Genomic DNA, 24,674 nt, shown 5'->3' with positions numbered 1-24,674 from the left:
TAAAGATTAACCTGCAGTCTAGTCTTTCTCCAGCAGAGGGAGCTCCCCTATTACTTTACTTATGGTTACTGACATTTTCCGAGTGAAACGATCAAGTGCACAACGTCAACCCAAGATTGCATAACATTTTACAAATTTTATCAATATATGAAATATTTAGACATTTCAGAAATGCAAACTGTAAATAAATGAATGGATCAAAATGTATTGTACACAAAGTTAGGCCTGTGCTTCAAGACTGACAGGAGGTGTTTCACTGAGCTTAGCCCAGAGACCTGATGTACTGTAACGCTCTATGAAGCTACCTTATTTGTTCATTAATGATTATGTACAGATTAAACATACAGACGTTGCCAGCATGTGTAGGTATCAGCTAAGATTTTGTTGATCGCTCTCTCTTATAAGAACCACGTTGAATGAATTTTGCTCCTGTCAAGCGGTTTCTGTCAATCACAATGTTGCGATAACCTCCTGAAACATCAAGCCTTTTATCTGCTTCAGCCAGGACGAACCTACAGGAAGTCCACAACCAACCAACCTGAGGATAATATGGTCAGTTTGATCCTTCTTAGAATAAATGCATGCTGTTTATTAATTATAGTCTAGAATAAATAAAGAGTGTGGACTTTGCTCTTTAAGAACACTAGAAGATTTAAAAGCAAAGCAAAATTAGCCAGACCCTTGTCCATAAGTCAGAGTGTTATGATTAGAAGTTTAATTATTTCAGCTGTCTGGCTGGAAGGTTCAGTCCAGCTGTCCTGTCCATCAGAACCTGCAGCCAACGATCCTCCCAGATTTAAGATGGGAAATTAGTGGACAGCCCACAGGAAACCTAGGAACAGCTGTCTGACTGGGAACGAACTGGAAAAGAAGCAGCACTGAGTCAGTGCAGGAGAAGGCAATGCCTTTACTAATATCAGAATTAAATGTGTCTGCTCCCTGTTTGACCCTTTTTCTTCTTGTTATAGTGCCTGTTCTCTGTCATACAGTGCAGCTCCTTCCTTTGCTTAACATTTGTCTAAAGCCTGATACAGACCCATCACATAATTCTGCCCAATACAATAAAATATACAATTTAATTGAAAAAGTAACTCGGTAGACTTTGGACTTCACCAATGCAAAGGTGAGGATGAGGTAAACTACTTCACTCAGCCAGATTTGGAAAGAAATGCTATTAAACTTAATACACTGCCTTAAATATGAGCTACTCACATACCAGCATTTCATTGCCGGAATGTTTTATGGTCCCATAAGGGTTTAAATCTCATTTAAAAGAAAAACTCCGACGCAATAAAGAGACTGAAACTTGCTAATATGTGGAATTTGTTCCACGACGGTGAACAAACGCACAGATGTCACAACTCTGAATCATGTTGTTCGAATGCTTCGGCGCGAATAGTTAATAACTGAAGCGCTTGGCTTCTCGGGTTCATTTCTGCTCCTGTGGTCTGGTGAGGGTTGTGTAGAGCGGCTGCTCCCAGGCAGGAGGAGGACTGTGCGGAGGTGGTGCCAAGGCCAGGCTGCTGATAAGCGGCGACCCGTAAGGCCTTCTGGAGGAGTGGAGGTATTGGTACTGATAACGGCTGGCCGGGTACCCAGAGAAGGAGCCGTAGAAAGCCGAGCTCTGCAGATCTGAGTAGTCAGATTGGCTGGCGGAGGATCTCGAGGGGGAGGGGGGGCAGGTGCCTGAGCTGAGGCAGGCGTACTCGAGTTGTGGAGGCGGGGGAGTGGAGGACGGGGGGCCGTCGCAGTGACTTGGACTCATCCGCTCGGTTTTAATCAGAGGTTTGTGGCTGGCGTCCTCATGGCTGTCGCCACCGGGAACAAATAAGGGCGATAGAGTTGATCCGCCTGTGGATTTGTTGGTCCACGGAGGAATGCCGTGGGAGTGGATGCTGGGTGGGACGAAGGGTCCGGGCGGGTTGCTACGAGGATGGCCGGCGTCCGACGGGGTTAAAAGGCAGGAGCCGTGGCCGTTTAGAGGCAGGTACTGGTCGAACTCGTGGACGTCGAATCCGTCCATGGTGCTGATGACGTCGGTGCCGAGTTCTGAAATGTCAACGTTACTGAAGTCAAAGTTCTGACGGGTCGGGGGAGGAGCAGGGCCTGGGATACCCTCCACGGGCCGAGGGGCATGAGCGTAGCCTCCGACATCAGTTTTGGGGGTGGTGGGGGGTGTTGGAGGGTCATGGAACTGATCTAGAAAGCAAAATAAAAGGAGATAAAACAGTTCATCCACAAAGACCCGTTTCCTTTACAAAATAAAATAATTTGGAAAAAAATAGATCTATGGATGACACCATGCTCTCACCTGTCCTGTCTGTGTGGTAATAGTCTGCGTCTCCTATTCCACCCAACTTAGCAGCCCCTCGTTCAGTCTTGTACAGGCCCTGCTGATGATGCTGCTGGACCAGTGCAGCTCTGGGTTCCTCTCGACCCCATCTGGGGCTCTTGCGTCTGCGCGGCTGGTACTTGTAGTCCGGATAGTCCTTCTTGTGCTGCAGCCTCAGCCTTTCCGCCTCCTCCATGAACGGATGCTTTTCCGTGTCAGACAGGAGCCTGTTGGAAAAGAGGGCTGACAATAAACCAACTGATCTGATCTCACCTAACTGTAATCTCATCAATAAGTCCGACCCCAGCACTCACCTCCACAGCTTCCCCAGCGTCTTGCTGAGCTCGGCGTTGTGCAGGTGGGGGTACTGGTCCGCCAGCTTTCTGCGCGCCGCTTGAGCCCACACCATGAACGCGTTCATTGGCCGCTTCACGTGGGGTTTGTTCTTCAGTCCTCTGTCCCCATGGTTGGGCATCGGAATCAAAGACCAGTCATAACCCTTCAGCACCTGCGACACCGCGTCGCGGATGCAGGCGGGGAACCGCTGATCCTCTGTACTGAGCTCGGGCTCCTGCGTCTTCAGTGTCTCCTGTGTGTGAGATCGTGCTGGAGACAGAGACACCGAGTCCGGTCGACGATCAGGTGGAGATTTGTTCTCTTCTGTCATATTTGCGGAGTTAAAAACTTGCACCTACCGTGGCCCAAATCCCCGAGAAACCTCTCCAATCTCTCCAAGTGCGTAAATACGCACGGATCTTTAGGATCTGTTCCACCACAAGTTACAAACAAATTCCCAAATGAAAATGTTTTAATGTTTTGGCCGCAATCTTTCTCATCACCAGGAAAAGATTGACGAGAGATCTGTCTTTAGTACCAAACTATAAGCCTTATGTCTCTCCACCCCTCGTGTCCGATTGGCTTTTAGCAGAGTTCTTTGAGGAACTCAGAAATACGAGTAGGCAGAGTTCCTAATAGTCAATATTACATTTAGAGCAGCATTTTGTGGCAGCTGTGTTCTAAAAACGTGGTAAAATGTGTACTTTGTGCTTTGGTTTGAACTACTTCATGCACATAGAGCCTTTTCTTTTGTTACACGTATCAGTTCACTTTTATTATATTTATTTTAATGAATTCTGTATTTCTGTATCTTACTTTTTATTACTTTTTTTGTTTTATTTCCTGCTACAAAATATCTACTGTGTAGTATGTATATAAATATATTCTACTTTGACTTCGCTACATTAATTGAATAAATATGGTTACTATTTGATTTTTAAATATAATAGAAAAAAGTCATACAAACATGATTTGGAATGAAAAATTATTTACCAAAAAATTCCGAAACAGACCTTAAAATGTTCAATTAATAATAATAATAATAATAATAATAATAATAATAATAATAATAATAATAATAATAATAATAATAATATAAAATAAGAAAATAAGTAACTTCCTGGTTTGTTTAGTCACGTGACCTCGTGCGCTCCACGAACATGGCGACCGTCAGTGACATTCCGCAGAGCGCGTTGAGGAAAAGACGCGTGGACGGCAGAAAGACGGAGACAGAGTCCGCGGCCGTTGATGACGAGCATGGAGCAAACACGGACAAAGACACAGAGAAACAACGGGGGCGCGTGTCGTTGCAGACGGGCACGTACTGGCTCACTCGCATCGTGCTGCTGCGCTCCGTCGCTTTCATATACTGTGAGTTGTCACTCCGCAGGAAGAGCATAGGACTCGGTGGAGGAGACATGAGTTTTTGTGACCCACCAAAATATGCACAATCCTACTGTATGAAAAGCAAAACAAGTCAAAGCTTTGGACCTTTGTCTCGTCCCTTCTGCAGTTGTGGCGTTCAGCGTCGCATACAACCAGAACAAACAGCTGATAGGGGAGCGCGGCCTGATGCCCTGTAAGAGCTACCTCAGCAGCGTGAAGCGCTACGTGGGGGGGAAGGTGGGCTGGGCCGCGCTGGGCTACGCTCCCTCCGTCCTCTGGTTCCTGGACTGGACCGACATGGACTCCAACCTGGACGGCGTCGCCCTGCTGGGGATGGGCCTGTCCGGGTTTGTCCTTGTCACCGGCATGGCCAACATGGTGATCATGGTAACGCTGTGGGTGCTTTACCACTCACTGGTCAACGTGGGCCAGTTATGGTGAGTGTGGGACCTACACGCAGTAAATTATATGAATATGTTGATGTGAATTCTAGTTTGTTCCGATACTTTTGTTAGAATTATAGTTTACACATCTGCTCTCTCTCTCTCTCTCTCTCTCTCTCTCTCTCTCTCTCTCTCCAGGTATTCCTTTGGTGAGCAAACTCCTTCATCAAATCTACACTGATTCCAACATATAAATGAAATGATAACACAAGTGAATGTGATGGGCACAATAATCATTTGTTAAATATGCACTTTAAATAATAATCTCATGAATCCCTGTCCAGGTTGGGAGAGCCAGCTGTTGGAGACAGGTTTCCTGGCTGTATTCCTGTGTCCAGTGTGGAGTCTGTCCCAGGTCCCCCGCCGCTGCCCCCCATCCCTCATCTGTATCTGGACCTTCAGGTGGCTCATAGTTCGCATCATGCTGGGAGCTGTGAGTAAAACACTTTGACAAACTGAAACAATACACCCAGTTGTAAATAATCACAGACTCCTGAAGTTAATTTAATAAATAGGATACTTCAGGTTTAGTCCTTCTGGTTTTGCACAGTTAGTGTTAAATAATGCTTCATCCAAGTCTGAAAGAGTACATCACTGCTTGGAGAGAGTGATGTAATCTATTTTTAGCCTATGCATTAATATTTTACCAAAAGACAGTAGAAACCGATTCTGTGATCTGATTGAATTCAAGTTTGGGGACGCGTTACAAGCTGTAGGTGATTTGCATATACTGTATATGAAGGTACATTGTTGCCAATTTAGAATTTTCTAAAATAAACAAATGAAAATAGCAGTATTGTCCAAGTTTAATGTATCACTTATGGTTTGTCATTTAGAACTTGAAACTCAACTCAAGTCTCAATGCAGATTTGTCAGGAAATCAAATTCAGATGCTTGACAATAAACAAAAGAAGCCAGCTTCCTGGTGCTGCTCTCGCCTCTTCTCATTGTTACTAGCTCTGTGTCAGGGGTTTCGTGGTTTTCTTTCATTTTAAATTAGCAGAAATTACATTTGCACATGGTGATGTTGTAGAAACTGTGACGATGGAACATGACTCCCCAGAGCAGCAACCGTCTCAGTGAGAGTCACAGCATTTATCCGACAACCCGATGTTGAACACCCTTTAAAGGTCCCTCAGTCCCTGTAAATGAGTGTGAGAGTGCTCTGTGATGTTAAGAGAGTTTTTGGCACAATGATTAAAGGGCGTCCTCTACATTAAATGCTGCATGCGAATAACTGTGGGAGGTTCGCAGTTCAGATGATGTTATCTTAAGGGGTTGTAGATCTCCAAGGTGATGTCATTAGAGATGTAAATCCAACCCAGATGGTATTTAATACCACTCCTATTCTTCTTAATCCATAGAGTTCCCATTCTCACAGCACGAGAAGTAAAGTGAATTTAGGTGAAGTCATCCTTAGCAGAAATATTAGCACCACTATGTTCTCTGTTTACATACTTTAATCCATGAAATGTCACCATTATCAAATAGATCCATTAATGGTAGTTTTGTTAAATTGGCCTCACAGCTGTGTTAAATGCTAAACTGTATAAATGCAGAGAAACTTTCTAAAGGGTTGTTCTTTAAATAGATTGATCAGTGAAGTAAATATATGTAATTAACCTGACATCATGTCAGCTGCCTAGTGAGGAATGCTAATAAAACATTTATTACTAAGAGAACAATACAGGATAACTTCTTATTCCACCATCATGTCCCAACTGGAGTATATTGTAGTACACTGTATGTGCTCTATGAGGCTGTGGTCGTTGGAAATTCTTTAGGTGTTAATTTCTTAGCAGTAAAGTACATACCGGTAGTTATCTATAGTAACCATGGCAACAAGAGAATAGGTTTCTTCTGAGTTGTTGGTTCCGACTTGGCTCGACCTTTTTGCAAATGTATGTTTCATATTATGGTTTAGTAAATTTCTAAATGGAGGTGGGAGAGAACTGAAGTATATTTGTTCCTTTCTGAGAAATGGTCCTTTTCTGTTTTGATTATACGTTTCACTTACTGGCAGAGACACCACTCAACTGTAGCTGTGGAGTACTGGGTGTTAACTGGGATTCATTAGTTCCATGTGAGTTCAGATCTCTGTCATATATTTGTGTTTAAGGTTTTCAAGCTCTGTCGCAGAGGCTCAGTTGATCTGTGTACACGTAGTAAAGCATCAGTTAAAACTCCTAATTTACAGGTGCGTCTTATGGAAACCAGTTGGATCTTCATAGCTTTGGACACGCGATGTGCTCTGTTTATGTCAAACGTCTGAATATCAGATTGGAATTGATGACATTTCAGGGTCCCATGACTGAATTTTATTACATCCGCGACATGTTCGGTCACATCCCCTCCACCATCCAGCAGTTCAGCGAAGCTCAGAATGAAATGTCCTCTGTTTAATAAATCTTGTTTTGAGGCCAGCAGCCGATTCACATTCCACCCGACCACATGATGGTCAATATGTGTCAATATTGGCAGTCTGTGTGCTGGGGAGTTGATTTGGTCGGGAGTGAAGGACATGTTTCTGTATATTTTTGGTCAACCTTGAGTCATTTTTACTTTTTTATGACGGGATAGTCCTCAGACATTCTAGAAGCTATTTCACGTTGTTTTGTCTCCCTATTAATAATAATAAAATAATAATTTGTATATTTTACCACAAAATAAGGCGCCATGACATATTGAAGATGTCTTTTTTAGGACGCAGGATGCGGCTAAAGATAGACTTTGAATGGTGAATATTGATTGTGCAGGACGTACACCAGCACCGGATACTCCTGTAATATTTAATTCCAATTGTGCGTTGTGTGTAACACGTTTTTTTTTCCAGGGCCTCATTAAAATCAGAGGTGACAAGTGCTGGAGGGACCTCACCTGCATGGACTACCACTATGAGGTGTGTGCTTGTGGGAAGCCTTATTATAGGTTTATGTTTTTAGGTTGATTTTTACACTTCAGTGAGGGATTACTTGGAGATTAGGATATATAATATTTATTGTGGCTATATTTTGAATTGTTTTGTTTCAGACTAAGGGACAATACTAGTTTATCTTGACTTGAAAACAGCAGATCATTCTCATCAGTAAGAAAACATGACCAAGGCCCACTTTTTTTGTATGTCTTGCTCAATATTCAGTGTTTCATAAGGTTGGGAGGGTTTAGTAAACCAGCCTAATACACAGAAAGTAAGGATGTGCCAGTCCAGTGTTTGTTTTCTCCTGGGGGGCGCTCACTTGCTCTGCCCCACTCTGCGCTGAGTAAGCAATCCGCAGAGGGACGGGGGCTGCCTTCTGCAATTAACCAAGACGAGAATATACAGCACCAGCTAATATGAGACTGAAAGACTGGAGGTGATGCCTACAATAAACAGACAACCAGACTAATCTGTCCTTGATGGTAGTTGTCATCTCCATTAACTTTATACTTATATGTATGTGGTTTTATGTATATGACTCCTGGAAACACTTGAAATGATGAACATAATGCACCGAAAACACACAAATGAAAAAATAATAAGTAAATAGGTGGTTTTGTATCAGGGTGTCATCCTGCTATTTTAGTACCACTTGTAAACGCTCCTGAGGTCTCGCTGAGCTGCCTCCACTGTCCGTGGCCCTGGGGGTAGTTCACGCATGCATGTGGAGCAGCCCTAAACCACTGGCGCCAGGTGAAGCCTCATTAACGCCCACTGACACACAGCGTCCTTTCACTCCTTCGGGTTTCCATCACTTCTCGCCGTCGAGAGGCAGAGTAGGCGTGTTTCGGCACAGCTGGCGCTTTGTTTGCCTCGGTCCGTTTGTCACTGCAGCAGGGCCAGGTAGGCCTGTTCGCTTGTCCGAGGCTCCACGCCCGTCCCCCTGGATTTGCAGGAGTTTCAATCCTCATTCTGTTTCTCCCTCCATGCCATAAAAACAAAACGAGTACACACCAGCGTGTCAACAGTCTTGTTTACCCCTTTCCTCACCGATGTCTCTGCTATATTTACTTTTCATCACCTCACTGGACTCTATGGACAGTCTGCATGCGCCCACCTCCTACTTTAATCCTCTCGCTGAATCACCATGAGCCCTCTGTGTTGTTTTTTTTTAGACTTCATTTGAATAAGGTTCCATCTATATTTAAACCATGGAAGTTTCCTTTCAGGTGTGGCACCATCACTTGCTCCATCATTGAGGCTGAGACAAGACTCTAGTGCCAAAGCAAAGCACAGAAAACGGCCATTTCTGAGCAATAGAATCTATGTTTGGAAAGTTTTATAACAAGTGTCAAAATGAGCCTGCACAGACTAAAACTTGATTAATAGATGATTCCACTCATGCAGCATAACTCACAGTAACGTCTGTATTGTGTATTGTATTGTATTGTATTGTGTAGACTCAGCCAGTTCCCAACCCGATGTCCTACTACATGCACCGCTCCCCGTGGTGGTTCCATCGCTTCGAGACGTTGTCCAACCACTTCACTGAGCTCATTGTCCCGTTCTTCACCTTCCTGGGCAGAAGGATGTGCATGGTTAATGGAGCAATCCAGATCCTTTTTCAGGTAAAGGCGTAACAACAGGTGGCGATAAGGCGCTCACAAACCTTTAAATGCTTTAAGTTCAGCTCATTAATAAAAGATCACATTTACGCTGCAATTACATTATAATACATCCTTTGTGTAGGTGGTTCTGATAGTGAGTGGGAACCTTAGTTTCCTCAACTGGCTGACCATTGTTCCCAGTCTGGCCTGTTTTGACGATGCGTCCCTCGGCTTCTTGTTTCGTTCTGGTGGAGGAGCTAAGACGGTCGTACTGCAGTTACAGAATGAGGACACAGCTGGACGCAGCCCCAAACCCACTAAAGGTTGATATAATAATGTGCTTTTAGATTATGTTTAGTCTCTTTCTAGTTCCAAAGTTGTTATTTTATTTTGAAATTGAATACAGTCATGTATTTGTATTAGATTTCCAGAGACAGGTTTCAAAGTACTTAAAATAAAACATCAGTTTCAGTAGGTAGAATGTCTGCTCATAGCAGAGGGAATTATGGGAAGCAAAGGAATTGGTCTTGACTGTACATAGCTAAAATTATGAGTGTGGTTTATTGGATTATAATGTGAGGTCATTTATACCTTTTTTCACCTGTAAACCACTTGTAATGTCTAATTGGTCTCTATGGACCTGTTATTGTCTTTACTTTATTGAGTAGCTGACCACGAGTGCCAGCAGGTTTAATAACTTAAACACATGCCTCGCCTTAGTTGGATTATGGTAATGCGTTTAAAATGACTGGCAAAAAGCAGCAGACACAGGTAGGAAGGAATTGATGTTGACTGAGCCAGCGTTGGTCAACAGCAGCCGTCCCGTCAATGAGCGGGCCAAACCTTTTCCACGGAGGAAGTGTTAAAGTGATCGCACTGACGTACCGTCCACCTCCAGACCAGACAATAACAAATATGTCATTGATTCGAGCTGTAATTACGAGCAACTGCTCCGTTTTATTTAGAGAACCCCAAACACAGCTGTGAGCTGAGTTTAGCTACTTTTGGCTAAGATAAGTGTCTAAAAAACAAATGGACCATTCTGACCCATTCAGAAAGAATGAAAGAAAGAAAAGGAAGCAACACTATCTTCATCCAAAATGTTCATGTCATTTTGTCCTCCAACGTTGTGCGTGTCAGGTATGTTGATCCGTCGAGTGGTGAACATTTCTCTGGGCGTTCTGATTGCCTACCTGAGTCTGCCTGTGGTGATGAACCTGCTGAGTTCCAAACAGGTCATGAACACGTCCTTCGACCCGCTCCGCATCGTCAACACCTACGGGGCGTTTGGCAGGTACGAGGTTTAGCAGGACACATGAGGTTAGGATTAGTTTTACCCATAATGCATCACTACGAGCTGCATGACCATAGTCTTATAACTCCCTCTGTCCAGCATCACCAAGGAGCGCACGGAAGTGATATTCCAGGGAACTCAGAGTCTGGACCCCAAGGACCCTGAGGCAGTTTGGGAGGAGTTCCAGTTTCGGTGTAAACCAGGAGACGTCTACCGACGCCCGTGCCTCATATCACCGTACCACTACCGTCTAGACTGGCTCATGTGGTTTGCTGCCTTCCAAGTAAGAACCTAAAGTACAAGAAAAATATAAGCTTGCCGTCACGGTGTGTATTATTGTGGGACAGTTAAGATGTTAACTAAATATGCAACGCTCCTCTCTGACTGCATTCTGGTGTGTACTGTTGTCTTGCAGACCTATGAGCAAAGCGAGTGGGTGATCCACATCGCAGGACGTCTGCTGTCCAATGACAGCACAGTCCTCTCTCTACTCGACCACAACCCGTTCAGAGGCAGACAACCTCCAAGGTAAACACACAGTGGCACAGTCATTTAAACCGATGCATCCTGCTCCTCACACTATGTCACCACCCAGAAAATGCTTATGTTAAAGTTTTAATGAGTTTGCGCTTAGCTGCTGTTTTCTGAAGTGTGTTTGTCCTGTGACATTCTCTGTGCTCTAACGCCCTCTGGTGAAGAACACACTTATATTGTTCTGAATTTACATACAGTAAATTCATAGCACTATTGTATTCAAAACATGTAATATATATATTTTTATTTAAGACTTGTTCTCTTGGAAAGTCACTCCTTTCTGTCCATTTTTTAGATGGGTTCGTGGAGAACACTTCAAATATAAGTTCAGCCAGCCGGGCAGTGCCAGCGCAGCGCAGGGGAAGTGGTGGCTGAGAAAACGTATCGGACCTTACTTCCCTCCCGTTGACCTTGAAGGGCTCAGGGGTTACTTTCAATCTAGGAACTGGCCCCATCCACACCTTCCGCCAAAGAGGAACTAAAGCTGTGAGCTCCGACTGGGTTTTGGAGATGAAATCGACAGGGCTTTAGGTTTGAACGAGGTCACTCGACTCGAAGGTCATTTGCAGAGTGGTTCTGATGAGATCAGAACCGCATCAACAAGAGCACGAGAGTATATGTTACAAAGAACAACCAAGGACGATGAACATTTTAATTCCTGTTCTTTGTATTTAATAAACCGCCTCAATGAGTGCAAGGTATTGATTGAAGTATTCACTAGACGTGTCACAGCTGCGATTTTGTCCAGGTCCATTATTACCTGTCGATTAAGTTTAAAGACAAAATATTATTTGATAGGCTGAATGTTAAGTGTCACTAACTTGAGTCATTAAGACACATGTGTTTTTGAACAATCAACTACAAAAAGCTTTAATGACAAAGTAGCTGCCTGCCAGTCCTGCTGTCTGGGTTCTGTAGGTTAATCGTAATTTAAAAATACCTAAAGTTAAAAAGGTAAACCTGCATAAAAACATTTTAGAAGACAACCATTGTGTGAATGCCATGCTTTAGTATGGTAAGCAGTAGCTACTGAACAGTACCTAAAATCTGAGCTCTTCTGACACACCCACATAAAGTACACAAACACACCCACTATACCCGGAAGCAAAATCAGGTTCTCTCTCTGGCGCTCACGTCTAAGGTTGTCATTAAATCATCCTAAAATACAGCAAGCTAATGTTTAAAATGTAAAAGGAGGCTATACATGTTTTGTTTTGGTTGTTTTCGTAGCATTGATCTGATTATTACACAACACTGAAGGACTCTAAGAGGTAAGCGATTATTTTGGAACGCAAAATAAGTTTTTTTTTAACTCATCTGTTAGTTAGTGGTATAATATGACATGCGACTGCTTCAACAGTATTTACACATATACGTGTAGGTGAAGCGTTTCCCTGTTTTGCCTTCAGCCTGATTTAGCCGAGAGTCAGGAAGCGTAATGATCGTATCAGGTGCCGTGAGGGACTACCTATTACTATCCATTAGGGATTACCCATAATTGTCATCTGTCACACACACACACACAAGGGAAACTAAAGCCATTTACATACTATATTTAAGTTCACCATTCATTCATAAATATAAGTGAAATGCATGCCAGTGACATTTTCTCACAACTGAAAACAGTTTTAGTTGTATGCGTGAGAGCGGAAACGGAAGGATGAAAATATTTCAAAATAAAAGCGAGCAACTGTTAGCTTCAGCGATAGCCGCACACAGGCCTGCAGGCGGCTTCGCTCAGACTGCTGCGTAATTACACTGCGTACTGGCCTCAGTGGAGCGCACGAGAACGGCATCGAATGTCAGAACAACCGGGCAGTAGCTGTCGATTCATAATTCAAGTGGGAGGACGTCACTTTATCCTCAGGCAGCGGCTACGTTCGTCTCCAGCTACTTTACAGTACGCAGAAAATTGTAAGTTTGAACAGTGTATGTTCAAATTGTCACCATTTGTTTTTACTATTGCTGTATTTTTTGAGGTGAGAGCTAATAAAGAAGCTCAGCTAACCTGCAGGTATGTTATTTTATGGGTGCGCTGTTTCCGGTCACAGGTTGAGACACTGGAGGGTGTGACTGATTTAGCAGTCAGGAAATAAATACATCACACCTGGAAGTTAATTTACATTAGAGCGTTCACATTAGAATCGTACACAAGTGTCAACAGGTGAACTGTCATTTTCAGAGCTGTCCCTCTAAATTGCAGGACGCGATGAATGAACCTGATGGAGCTTAGTTAACCTGGTGCCAAAGCATCGATGGACGGCGAACAGGAGGAGCACGCTGGCTTTTCAAGCCGTGTCTCCACGACGAGTAAAATCTCAAAAGAAGAGCCTCCACATTTCAGCCGTGAAGAACCGTATGCAGTTTATTTCCTTTTAGCATTAAAACAGGTGGACCTTCAGAAAACAACAAACAAATATTTTTGATTTTTAATGTTTAATTGTTTTCAGGCGTCCTCCACTCCCTGGGACAGACATGAAGAAGTCAAAGTCCAAGAAGAGGCCTACACCATCAGCTTCTATGTCTCTGAAGACTAATAGGTCGCGGTCTCCACCTCCAGATTTTTGCTTGGAAGACAGGCAAGTTTTAAGACTCATTCAAGACAACCCTCATTCTATTTTATAACTGCACTTAATTTATTTTGGATCAAATTATTATTACACAGCAAAACTAAATGTTACTGTCCATTTGGCACAAGGCACTATAGTTTCCCTCAGGCTTTAATCGTTATGTTAAATGAAAACTGCAGACATTTAGTGATGTTTTTGCAGAAGGTAAAAAGTGGCACTGTGGGCAAAATGTTACTGAACAATGCACTGAAACCTGAACACATTAATTCCACTGACTTGTTCACAACCTCTGTTCACAGGATGGCGTTTGCAGGACCTCAGTCCAAACGAGTATGTTACTTTGTTAATCACATTCATAACACACCATCTCTTTCTTGTGCTATGAATGTTCTATACACTTACTTTATTTATAAATCTTAACTTTTTTTTTGGCATACAGGCACAATCTGACCTCCAACTGCCATCACTGATTGACGACTGGACTAAAGAGCACGTCAAAGACTGGCTGACCATTCAACTTCGGATACCACATAAAGTTGCACAGAATCTATATGACCAGGAGTTGTCAGGAGCCTGCCTAGTGTCATTTGAGAAGCAAGACTTGTTAGAACTGGGTGTCCCACCAGCTCCGGCAATACAAATCATGCGTCAGGTGGAGAGGCTCAAAAGGCAATCAGAGACTTTTGTCTCTGATTGTGTGATGACAACGAAGAGCAAAGGTAAAATACTCAAATCTACAGAGTTTCAGGTTTCCTCAGAAAAAATGGAAACTGAAACGGTGTCATCCGATTCAGGATTTCAAAGTCTAAGCTCCACATTGGAGATGTTGCAGATAAGTAAAACAAAATCTGTGTTAGAGCAGAATTCGGTTGATGACACCCAATTATATGCAGACATTAAAGATGATGCAACATTTGTACAATTGAAGAATTCAAAATGTCGAATTCGACCATTTGACAAAAGCAACACCAACATCTTCTATATACAAAATCATATTTTACCACCTGTAGCTGGTCCAAGTAATCTTCTCGAACCTGTGCACGAGTACAAACTTCTTCCTAATGCAAATGAAACCACTGAAAGAGAGATCATCTATGAATTTACAAAGGAAGTATTTAGTTTTGCTGCCAGCTGCATGAATTCACGAACAAATGGCACAATTCATTTTGGAGTAAAAGAGCTAGAACAAGGACACGGTGAAGTAATTGGCCAAGACCTCACCTCTTTCAGTAAATACAATGAGGCATTTGAGTCATGTCTAAGCGAATACTTTGAACAACAATATGTGAATCCAGCCAGAATGTGCATCAGGCCTCCACAGTTTATACAAGTTCATGCTCCAGATGGAACAACTACAAACAAATGGGTCATTGAGGTCGATGTAGTTCCAACACACTTAGAAACACAAGACCATATTTTTCATACTCTATTAAGCATTGCATCAAATGAACAAAAACAACAATGCAAAACCGAATGTCTTTTTGTGCGGAAGGGCTCAAGGTCCGTTAACCTTTTGGCTGATAGCGATCCTCGAATATTACAAGAGCAGATTAAAACTTTGACAGCTAAAGTTCAGAGCTTGGCTTCAGCTCGAAAGGCAGCAGAGGAGAAGGATCTCTTAAAAGATCAGCCCTTAGAAGGCCACCAAGGTCAAAGGTTGAAACAACTGGTGACTCGTGGACGAGATGCGTTTGAGGATACACTACAAGTCATTGTTGTCACAGACAAATGTCACCCCACTGAACTGGAACACTTGGATTTTCTGAAGGAGATTAAATTGTTCGCAGTACTTGAGTTTGATCCGGAGTCTGATGTGAATGGAGCGTGTCGTTTTTACAGAGAAGATCATGTGGCCAATTTGCACTATCCACGCATGTACACCTCTCAGGACAGTGTAACAGCAGTCATAGGGAAACTAAACCTCTTTAAGCAAACAAGCTGGATTTTCTGTAATGGTCGAGTGAATGAGGAATGTGAGGCTGACAAGCCACTAACACCCAACGAATGGCTTAAAACACGTTCGGGGGATGTTACCAATATGATTTCCTTGCTTTGCAAACCGGACTTGCTTTCCAAAGACAGACTTCTTGTGATATTTATCCTTCACTCTGCAGTAACTGACATCTCAAACCCCATTTTGGAGACTTTCTGTGCCATGTACCGTAATTTGGAAGGCGTAGACAATATGTTGTGCATCTGCAAAGACTGCGACATATTCAGTCACTGGAAGGGTCTAATAGAAAGTCGCTGCAAAGAGGACATCACCAATAAATGCATCTTTGAATTAACTATGAATGAAATATCAAGCACTATCAAAAATCTTAAAGAGCCCCAAACCCAATCATCAAGGAGATTCTTACCATCGACAGGTTCAAGCTCAGTCCTGCTGGGAAGAAAAGACGAGGAGCTTATGACTGTTTTGGACATCCTTTGTGAAAATGAGTGTCAGAATACAGAAATCGAAACCAAGGATTCCTTTCAGGAATTCAAGAAGAAAGTAGAGGAGGACTTTTACAGAGGTGGTCAAGTTTCTTGGTGGAACTTTTACCTGTCAGAGAAAGATAGGCTTCCATTTATCAAACGTGACAAATTCGATGAGCTGTATGACCTGATCACGCCTGTACAAGTCCATGCATCTCAATGTGTTATGATCAACCTTTTCCATCACCCTGGCTGTGGGGGAACAACTCTAGCGATGCATGTTCTGTGGAACCTCAGAAGGAAATTCAGATGTGCTGTTGTTAAAAACAACATGGCAACAAATAATGAAATAGCCACACAAGTTATGACGCTGCTGACATACGGCAGAGAGGAACAGCCAGGATATACACCAGTCCTCCTGTTGGTGGACAACTGGGATGATGTAGAGGACCTAAAGCAGTGCATTCTCGCCTGTAATAAGAAGCGACACAACGGTCTTATGGTGATCATACTGAACTGTGAGAGAACTCCGCTTCCTGATCATAGTTCCAGAACGAGCCGCATTTCAAATGTGTTCATCACCAATAATTTGTCTCGCCAAGAGCAGAATTTGTTTTCTGAGAAACTCCAGCAACTCAGGAGTGACCATGAAAGGCCTGAGACCTTCTATGCTTTCATGATAATGACAAATAATTTCAGCGAGGCCTACATCTCCAATCTGGTGAGCAACATTGTGAAAGGTCTTGACACTTCTAGCCAACAAGGAAAGCTTCTCTCTTTTTTGGCTTTGCTGAACACCTACGTCAATGGATCCTACATTTCACTGTCTTTATGTGAGGAGTTGGTGGGAATAAGGAATTGTCTAATAAAACAAGAAACGTTTGATGACAAAATGAATCCCTTTTCTACCCTCATGATCACTTTTATTGTAGAGGAGCATGGTACCTATCAAGCAGTGCGCTTCTTGCATCAAATGATTGCCAGGAAATGTCTTGAATTCCTCATTCAACAGTACAGAATGTCTCTGTTTGACATAACCAACGATGTTTTGCTCTGTGACAAACTCTACAAGTCTTACATGGGAAGGGATTTTCTGGTCCAAACTATACACAGCATGCTCATCACACGTCAGCGTAAGGAACTTGGAGATGACAAAACCACATCTTTTTCCCCATTGATTGAAGAAATAAATAAAGAGGGAGGACATCGGAAAGTCAAAGAAGTCTTAGAAAGAGGCATTGACAGGTTTGAGAAAAGTGCAACAATGTCGCAAGCATTAGCAAGACATTTCTGCCTGCAAGAAAAGAACTTTGATAGGGCCATCAAGTGGGCTTTGGATGCACAAGGGAAACGTTCTGATTCCTACATGGCAGATACTGTTGGACAAGTACACAAAAGCCACCTCAAAAAGATAATTGACGATTCAAAGTATGCAACCCCTGAAGAACTTGATGAATGCCTTGCATTAGGATTTAAAGCTGTAAAGGCATTTCAAGAATCACAGGAACTAGCCAAGAAAGACCAGCTAGATGAAGGAAGTCAGTTTGATCTCCTCGTTAGAAGGAGAAACAGGACCTACAACACTTCAGGCTATTCTGGAGAGACAGAGGTCATGATGATCCTTCTTGAAGTCATCTTAAATCTCCCTGTATGTCCTGCCCATGACAGACATAAAAGAGACCAAATGCTCCAGTTTCTTAGAGGCCACCTCCCACTGAGAAGTTTATATGATGGCAGTAACACAACTATTAACCAGTTTGTGGATGTCCTAGTGGATCATGAAACATTTTTAATGTCTTTGAAGCAAAGACTAAAAGAAAGTTTCAGTTTTTTTGAGCACTACTTCCAATACCTAAAGCCTAGATCACTGGAAAGGGAAGCAGTTGAAGAAAGAAGCAAACGAAAAGTCTCTGAGTACTTTAAAAAGTACATAGAAATATTTAGTAGGTCAGAAGAGGAGAAAACATCTGAAAAAGCAAGTAAACCCAAACTGAGCCTCCATCAGCAGATAGAGGATCAGAGATCGTATTTGGAGTTCAAGCGAGCGGACTCATTTGCTGGACTGTTGCAGTGCTTGACTGATAAAAACGGGACAGAAATGGAAAACATCCTCAAAAAGTGGCAGTTTATATTTGAAAACTCGTCCTATACAAATGGTAAAGACACAGTAAACTTCATACTGGCAAACATAGTTTTGCATTGCAGTAAACCCTCTTCCAAGTTGCTGAAAAAATATGAAGACTTGGTTTCCCTCCTGAACGAGGAGCTTCAAAAGGTTGGACTTAATTCCAAACAGACAGAACTGTACTACCTGTCTATGCTGCTCATGTGGCCAGGCCAAGACAAACGCCTTGAAAGCATTAAGACATACCAGTATATCGGCCAGTATGTCACATCAGCAAAAAGGTCTTTTCACCATCGCTTCTCTCACATGTTTCCAGCCAGAAGTGCTATAGCTCATTTCTTCCTTGGGAAATCCAGTGGACTCAAGCGCATAGTTTCCAAAGTAAAACTTGATCAGATTTTAATGTCTTATAGTCCATCACGTAACCTGCACCATCTCTGGCAAAGTGGAGAAGCGTGGAACAAACCTGAAGTTGAGCGAAACCTACTGAGGGTGAAAGGGACGTCAGAGAATGGAGACATTTACATCAACTATGCTGGCAACCTGAAACTGCAGGTGCGTCCTGTTTACCTCGGCGACATCCGCAGTGGATACAGCCGGGAAAACGTGTCCTTCTACCTTGGCTTCACCATGGAAGGTCCTGTGGCCTATAATATTAAGTATGAAAGTGACACTTGAGCTGACGTAACTTAGATGCTGGATGCAATAACTAGAGTCCAAAAAAGTAATTAAAAAAGAACTTTTGGTATTACTGTTCTAGGCACAGTCAATCAGAAATATCTCACGGATTGTATTTGTATTACCTTATAAAACAGAAGTCAAAGTGGTGATCAGCACTTTCAAACTCATTAGCACGGGAACAATATCAATAAATGAAAAATAGCAAGATTTGGTAATTTTTTTTTTTATTTATTTAATTTTTTATTTTATTTATTAACTTATGAATTTCACACATTGGTCTTATTTCATATAAGATGGTGGTTGTTGTTGTTGTTGTTGTTTTTGTTTTGTTTTTAGATCATTTTATCAGATTTGCAAAAGTATATTCAGAGTCATAAAATATTTTTAATCATTTACCATCTCTACCTACAGTACATTTAAAATCTGCCATCCGGCCAACTAGTAGTAAATTGTTATTGCATGCTTTGTCTTCACAGAAGAGCACCCTTAAACCTTAACCTAACTAACACACCTGAACTGTGGATCAGCAGCCTTTTATTAAAGACTGAGGTCTTACTGTATATACATGAGGCTGTCGTATTTGTTTCATGTAAGGTTAATGTTGTATGGCTAGATATTTAATATATTATTATCTTCATTTAAGCTACTGTTGAGTCTGTTTACGTGAATCATTTTGAAACAGCATGAAAAATATCTGACTAAATCATCAAACATGTTTTACAGTGTGTAACAGTAACACATTATAAATTATAAATTTTCTAAAAAAGAACTGTTTGCTGTCCATTTATTATCTGAGTACTATTGAGTAAGAGGTGGGTAACACCCTGGTCAAAAAAAAAATCTGTTTTGAAAACTAATTGTTTCCATTAGCACTTACAGTGTAGTAACTACTACATTATTGTAACTACAGTGTAGTAACACAAATGTACCACTAGATAGAGCTGTTCTCCAGGTGAACAATATCACTAGTATGTGGGTTTATTATTCACGTTTATTCAGGGGCCTGTGATTTGGACTTGTCACATTCCAAGATAATTTTCAAAGAGCTGAACATTACTCTGTTCTCTGAATGTCTTCAGTGCTGTGTATCCATCCTGGCATGCAATCAGAGGCATTCATGGCCTATAGACCGTAACCTCACTTAACCACCTGTCTGCACTGAGAAGACATGCATGAACCCATAGTGATTTGTTTGTTTTGTGTCACACAGGCAGCTTGTTCTTCAAGACAACAGATGAACGGACACATTCCTGATCCTGTTACATAGTTCGCCACCCTGTCACAATAAAAGCAGTAGAGGAGAATGAACAACTTTTGAAGCTTGGCACTTTTCCCATTTATGTTGTTAGATCATATTTCTACAACAACCATTTTTAAATAGATATTTGTTTTCCAGTAATACAGTCCGTTATCAATAACACATCCCTTAGTAATTTAAACTCCGTGCTTTGTTCGTTTTCATTTACTTTATATTATGTGAGGCATCATTCGAAGAGTAAGTATGGTAACAGCACACCCAATTAGACCAGTCATACGTACTGGGATGTCTTTATAACAATGGGGCTGGGTTGCTCGTGTGCGTGTTCCTCCATCTATTTGCAGCTCATTGGTTTCGACAGCGCACCAGTGGCACAGCATGGCTGTTTTTAATAGCCTTCTCATCAAACATATAAAGACGCTAGTTGCCGTGTTCCCTGCCGTGGAACTGCAAATAAATATCCCTGCAGAATTGCTGCCACAGCCCTTGCTGCAGTTGTGCGGTCCTCTGATGGTTTACGTACAGTACAGTCGCTAGTTTCGTGTTCTGACGTCATGTTCCTGGTGAGAGGTAGGAACCTGTAGACCGACGGACAAAGCGAGCAGCCTAGAACTGAGGCGCATAGAGCAGACATACCAGCAGGTGGGTCACTGGTGCAGTGGACGGACCAGCCTTTTGTTCACGGTTACGTAAATGCTTCGCAGACTACATCATCACAGTGGATGCAGGCGACTGCCTGCCTGCTAAAAGTCCATGAGCTCTAGTGGACATAAGGAGTGAGTCACTGTGGTGTTGTCATCTAATCTGGTGGGAATTGTCAGCTCTGAATACAGTTAGTAACGATGAAATAATGACAGCGTGGATTAAAATAAACAGCTTGAATAACTATTTATTCCACTTTTATCTCCACAATATGCAGCTCTTCTAATGTCCACTAGACTTTCTGTACTAAAATAAATTTCTTCGGCAAGTTTATCTCTCTCTTCTAAAACGTCCATTGTTTTGTTTATAAATTCTTTCCTGGTGTAAATTGAAAAAGTTGTTTGCAGCTCCTCATGTTTACACGCAGGAGCTCTGGTTGCATTGAAAGAGTGCAGGTCATACTGTGGTTACACTTGTAAATGCTTTTACTTCTAGAGAAACATTAACTTTTACTTGAACTGTATCTTTGGAGAACACAATAGTTTAATTGTTGTTGCACATGCTGTTGCCAGAATCAATATTCCTCAATATTTATGACTATGGGCTGCAGCACACACAGTTCTGAGTCGGTGTCAGACTCTTTGCAGTACTATTACAGTATGGCTGCTTTAAGGATTTAAGGTCACATTGCCAGTAATGATGCAGCGCCGAGTTGAAGGTTTTCTTGTAACGCCACTCTGCCCTTGTTCCTGTTTCCAAGATGCTCAAATCTGATTATCCTGCTGTTCAGTCACAGTTGGACTCCAGTAGCCACTGAGGTTCTGCTGCTGCCGCTGCTTCTGAATCTACGGGGAAAACGTTTTATGCTTGTGGGGCCACATAGTGTGAAGTCATAATAACACACCGGACTCGATGCAGCCACAAATCTAACATTTTCTATCTAATGCACTTAAACCTCACGACCAGCAGGAACAGTTCAAATGGTGCAGAGCACTTTAATGTGGAGAAAATTACAAGGTGTCACACACATTCAATATGAACTAGCGCCAACATGAACCTGAGCCTTTAAAAAGAAAATGCAGTAAAATAATCATGGGCATTTTCATTTCTCTTCCACTGTAATAATATGAAACCTGATCACCTGCACTGACAACAGACAAATAAGTACAGTGTAGATAATATAACAACAAAAATAACCAAGACACCTGAAGTTTCAAATACATTTGACCTAATTCAGGTATTAAACATTAAATTGGTGTCAATAAGGTTCTTTTAATCTCCTCTAAATGTGTCAGGCAAGGTTTGCTTCGGGAGGCTGCACTTGTGTCCTATTTAGGGTGGAATCTCCGCATAAACGCACCGCACAGCCACGCTTTGATGCGCTCCCAGCATCAACCCAGAAGAGGAGGAGAGAGAGCGCGAGCGCGTCGTGGACCAGGCAGCGGGTTCGTAGTCAGCGGCTCCACCGCCGAGACAACAGCTGTCGCGCTTCGTCGCCCGTTCGCGAGTGCGAAATCAATTAACGCCGCGCGTCATGGTTCGGAGGAACAGGTGAACTTCGCAATCTTCATGATCTCGCCTGGACCAGAACTCCTCTAGGAAAGTAGTGCAGACCGAGAGAGAGAGAGTCCCGTTTTTTTTTCCGCGTGTTTCTACTTCTCACACGTGTGTCTAAATTGCCTGAAGGGTTCTGGAGCCATGTCCAGGAAGAAGGCAGCCAAAGCCAAAAGTAACGCCAAGAGCCCCAAAGCGTCGCCGAGCGGCGGCAGCGGGAGGTCGGGGAAGGGACTGGCGGCCGCCGCCGCCGCGTCCTCCGGGCTGGTTTACCCCAGCAGACCGTCCATCAGCAACAGCGGAGAGTTCTACGATCTGTCCTTCAAGGTGAGGCGACACTGCTTTCTGTCCTACTGTTAAAGTAAAGTGATCAACGCATCGCTAATTCCAATGATTAAATGTGGATTAAAACAAAAAAATAACTTCTGTATGAAACCATAAAGGACAAGGTGAGATCACTGAAAATCGAAAGTTTTCCCTTGTGCGTATTATAAAACAAGACACTGTTGTTGTTGTTGTTATGGGCGTTAATGAGAGTGACCGAAGTTGGAGTGCGCCTGGAGTGGTGGGCGGGGCCTTAGAGGGACAAGCCCACCCACCCTGACGTTTGCCCCTCCCAGTTATAATTAGATTAAATTCTATCATAGGCTGCTATTGTTTTGCATTTTATGAAAGCAGTATCTATAAAGGCACAGTGTGTCTGAGTAACCTATGTAATATATGTATGCAACACATATGCTGCCTAAGCATCTTAAATTGGAGTTTCAGGGGCCACCGCTGGAAATCAAATGTATTACCTTTAAATGTCAGTATTTCCATGTTATAATGACATTTAGTGTTTTGACTTAATTTGACCCCTGTTGTTACTAAAATTAAGTTGCTATGTTTTTATATAATGCATGTTTTTTCCCCGTACTGGGCTTGTGTGCAGTTTAAGGCTTAACGTGGTTGGGTTTGGATACAGTTTGCAGCTTTCTGCAGTATGTAAAGGAAATTATCTATTGAATAACTGCATACTAAGGTCAGATTGTGCTTAGTTTGTTATTTGATTTTTATTTCCACCCTTTCTAAACATGCATATGATCCAATGTGAAAATTGTCCTGCCATGAGCTAAATTTAGAGTCTTATAGTTCATATCTACAGTAAAACACAAGGGAAAGCTGGAGAAACCTAATGATCCGTTAATGGACATCTGGCATCTTACAGCACATGACAATGAGCGATTGTTTTTTCTGATTGAAACATGGATATGACAATAAGTGTGTTGTTATAAGCCAGCGTCTCAAATATTACCCAGCACTGCAAATCAAATACCTTCAACTTGTGCAGCATATTGATATATAGACTACTCTTGTCAATAGATATGAACTGAGTTTGTATTGACTGATGAGATTAAAACTCTGGGTTCTTTCTCCTTCTCTGCTTCGTACGATCTGTTCCTTCCCACCACAGTAGATAGAAATGCTCTTTTTCCTCTGACGGTGTGTTTGTGTGTCTCTCAGGTGATGCTGGTGGGAGATTCAGGTGTGGGGAAGACCTGTCTGCTGGTTCGCTTCAAAGACGGAGCCTTTCTAGCCGGGAGCTTCATCTCTACAGTGGGCATCGACTTCAGGGTAGGTCTTTTTCAACCTGGGCCTTGTTCTCAGAATTCTTTTATTGTAATTTGCCCCTTCATGTTGAGGGGCTAGAAGTGAGATTTTAAAAAAAAAACCTATCTTGAACGTTAAAAGTCCAATCGTCTCTTCATTATATGAGGAGGTAACTTGTTTAAAACCTACCCACAAGCTTAGATTTCCCCTGAGGGACACATCAGAGTTAAACGAAATGAAGGCAAATTAAAAAGGTAATTTAAAGTGAGGTTATATCTTGACGGACTGATCCTTTTTCTTTTACTGCTAATGGCGGCCCCTGGGGGACTTTGCAGACAAAGGGTTCCACCACCAGAACAGAACAGGCAGACGTGAAGTGTCGCGGCAGACGAGTCAGATGCACTGACCCGTTTCAGTCTTTTACTGTCTTGTTGCTCCCTAAAGCGAGATCCATGTGGCTGCAGAATCTGACACAGCTGTTCGGAAAAACCTTCCCCGAGGAAGCGTTCGGAGCCGTCCTTTGGTGCCGCTGTCATCCAGAGCAGCTTATAGCAGAAGCAGAGTGCAACAGTGAGACGGCATCTTAAAGCTGAGTGCAGGGAGCGTGATGGACCCCAGCAGGACGTACAGTAGATAGTGGATGGATATGTGTTGAGTGACACCTCATGTACAAACAATGAGAGCCATAATAAGCATGCAGCCTAATTCTTTATGAGTCCTTTTGTTTATTGTTTTACCCATGATTAAATGGAGAATAAGCCATAATTTCCTGTAGAAATAATTTTGGAAAATAGGACAGTGGCACTGAAGAAAATGGAGTAATGGAAACACAAAAGGCCTTTTTTCCTCTGCATGCTTTAAAACAGGTTCTTACAGCACAGTATCTCCTCCTGAAGCAGAATGAAGAATGGGCACGTTTAAAACTCCATAAGCTAACGGACTCACAGAAATAACCCTTTTGTCTTTAATCAGACTATAAAAGAG

General features: G+C 42.5%; 4 protein-coding genes across 6 annotated transcripts in view; 3 read left to right on the top strand and 1 right to left on the bottom strand.

Annotated features, from left to right (window-relative positions):
* Positions 1-25: 25 nt before the first annotated feature.
* LOC114846558 (transcription factor Sox-8-like) lies at positions 26-3,529 on the bottom strand. 2 transcript variants are annotated; one of them, XM_029135616.3, is made up of 4 exons: positions 3,028-3,192; positions 2,647-2,938; positions 2,312-2,559; positions 26-2,199 (listed from the first exon to the last, which is right to left on the bottom strand). In XM_029135616.3, the coding sequence occupies exons 2-4, from the start codon at positions 2,805-2,807 to the stop codon at positions 1,430-1,432; spliced, it is 1,179 nt and encodes a 392-aa protein (XP_028991449.2). In that variant the 5' UTR covers positions 2,808-2,938; positions 3,028-3,192; the 3' UTR covers positions 26-1,429. The 2 variants fall into 2 exon arrangements, with proteins under 2 accessions (XP_028991449.2, XP_028991448.2); XM_029135615.3 differs by having other exon boundaries at positions 2,647-3,529.
* A 272-nt stretch (positions 3,530-3,801) lies between these two features.
* On the top strand, positions 3,802-11,550 carry lmf1 (lipase maturation factor 1). 2 transcript variants are annotated; one of them, XM_029135608.3, is made up of 11 exons: positions 3,802-4,039; positions 4,182-4,491; positions 4,636-4,646; positions 4,782-4,930; positions 7,331-7,396; positions 8,875-9,042; positions 9,164-9,344; positions 10,162-10,315; positions 10,415-10,598; positions 10,731-10,843; positions 11,145-11,550. In XM_029135608.3, exons 1-11 carry the CDS (start codon positions 3,829-3,831, stop codon positions 11,329-11,331), a joined length of 1,734 nt encoding a protein of 577 aa, XP_028991441.2. In that variant the 5' UTR covers positions 3,802-3,828; the 3' UTR covers positions 11,332-11,550. The 2 variants fall into 2 exon arrangements, with proteins under 2 accessions (XP_028991441.2, XP_028991442.2); XM_029135609.3 differs by lacking the exon at positions 11,145-11,550 and having other exon boundaries at positions 10,415-10,641.
* A 1,943-nt stretch (positions 11,551-13,493) lies between these two features.
* On the top strand, positions 13,494-19,415 carry LOC114845416 (sterile alpha motif domain-containing protein 9). Its single transcript, XM_041068333.2, has 2 exons — positions 13,494-13,749; positions 13,859-19,415. The coding sequence occupies exons 1-2, from the start codon at positions 13,579-13,581 to the stop codon at positions 18,641-18,643; spliced, it is 4,956 nt and encodes a 1,651-aa protein (XP_040924267.1). The 5' UTR covers positions 13,494-13,578; the 3' UTR covers positions 18,644-19,415.
* A 2,420-nt stretch (positions 19,416-21,835) lies between these two features.
* LOC114845419 (ras-related protein Rab-26-like) overlaps positions 21,836-24,674 on the top strand; it is a 33,841-nt gene continuing 31,002 nt past the window's right edge. The window contains exons 1-2 of the mRNA XM_029133398.3: positions 21,836-22,427; positions 23,604-23,714. Of these exons, the coding sequence (XP_028989231.1) occupies positions 22,245-22,427; positions 23,604-23,714 (294 nt within the window). The 5' untranslated portion in view covers positions 21,836-22,244. The remainder of the gene's footprint in view (positions 22,428-23,603; positions 23,715-24,674) is intronic.

This window comes from Betta splendens, chromosome 19 (assembly GCF_900634795.4).
Source record: "Betta splendens chromosome 19, fBetSpl5.4, whole genome shotgun sequence".
In the NCBI taxonomy this organism is placed as follows: Eukaryota; Metazoa; Chordata; class Actinopteri; order Anabantiformes; family Osphronemidae; genus Betta; species Betta splendens.
The sequence above is the reverse complement of the archived record's forward strand: the minus strand, read 5'-3'. Positions and strand labels throughout refer to the sequence as shown.

What these genes read in the sequence shown, in the direction of transcription:
- LOC114845416 (XM_041068333.2), top strand. Translation starts at nt 13,579, where the DNA reads ATGTTAAATGAAAACTGCAGACATTTAGTGATGTTTTTGCAGAAGGTA. An exon ending in CAGGACCTCAGTCCAAACGA is followed by an intron (nt 13,750 to 13,858) that starts GTATGTTACTTT and finishes TTTGGCATACAG; the next exon opens with GCACAATCTGACCTCCAACT.
- lmf1 (XM_029135608.3), top strand. Translation starts at nt 3,829, where the DNA reads ATGGCGACCGTCAGTGACATTCCGCAGAGCGCGTTGAGGAAAAGACGC. An exon ending in ACCTACGGGGCGTTTGGCAG is followed by an intron (nt 10,316 to 10,414) that starts GTACGAGGTTTA and finishes CCCTCTGTCCAG; the next exon opens with CATCACCAAGGAGCGCACGG. An exon ending in AGAGGCAGACAACCTCCAAG is followed by an intron (nt 10,844 to 11,144) that starts GTAAACACACAG and finishes TCCATTTTTTAG; the next exon opens with ATGGGTTCGTGGAGAACACT.
- LOC114846558 (XM_029135615.3), bottom strand. Translation starts at nt 2,999, where the DNA reads ATGACAGAAGAGAACAAATCTCCACCTGATCGTCGACCGGACTCGGTG. An exon ending in ACGCTGGGGAAGCTGTGGAG is followed by an intron (nt 2,560 to 2,646) that starts GTGAGTGCTGGG and finishes CTTTTCCAACAG; the next exon opens with GCTCCTGTCTGACACGGAAA. An exon ending in TTACCACACAGACAGGACAG is followed by an intron (nt 2,200 to 2,311) that starts GTGAGAGCATGG and finishes TTTGCTTTCTAG; the next exon opens with ATCAGTTCCATGACCCTCCA.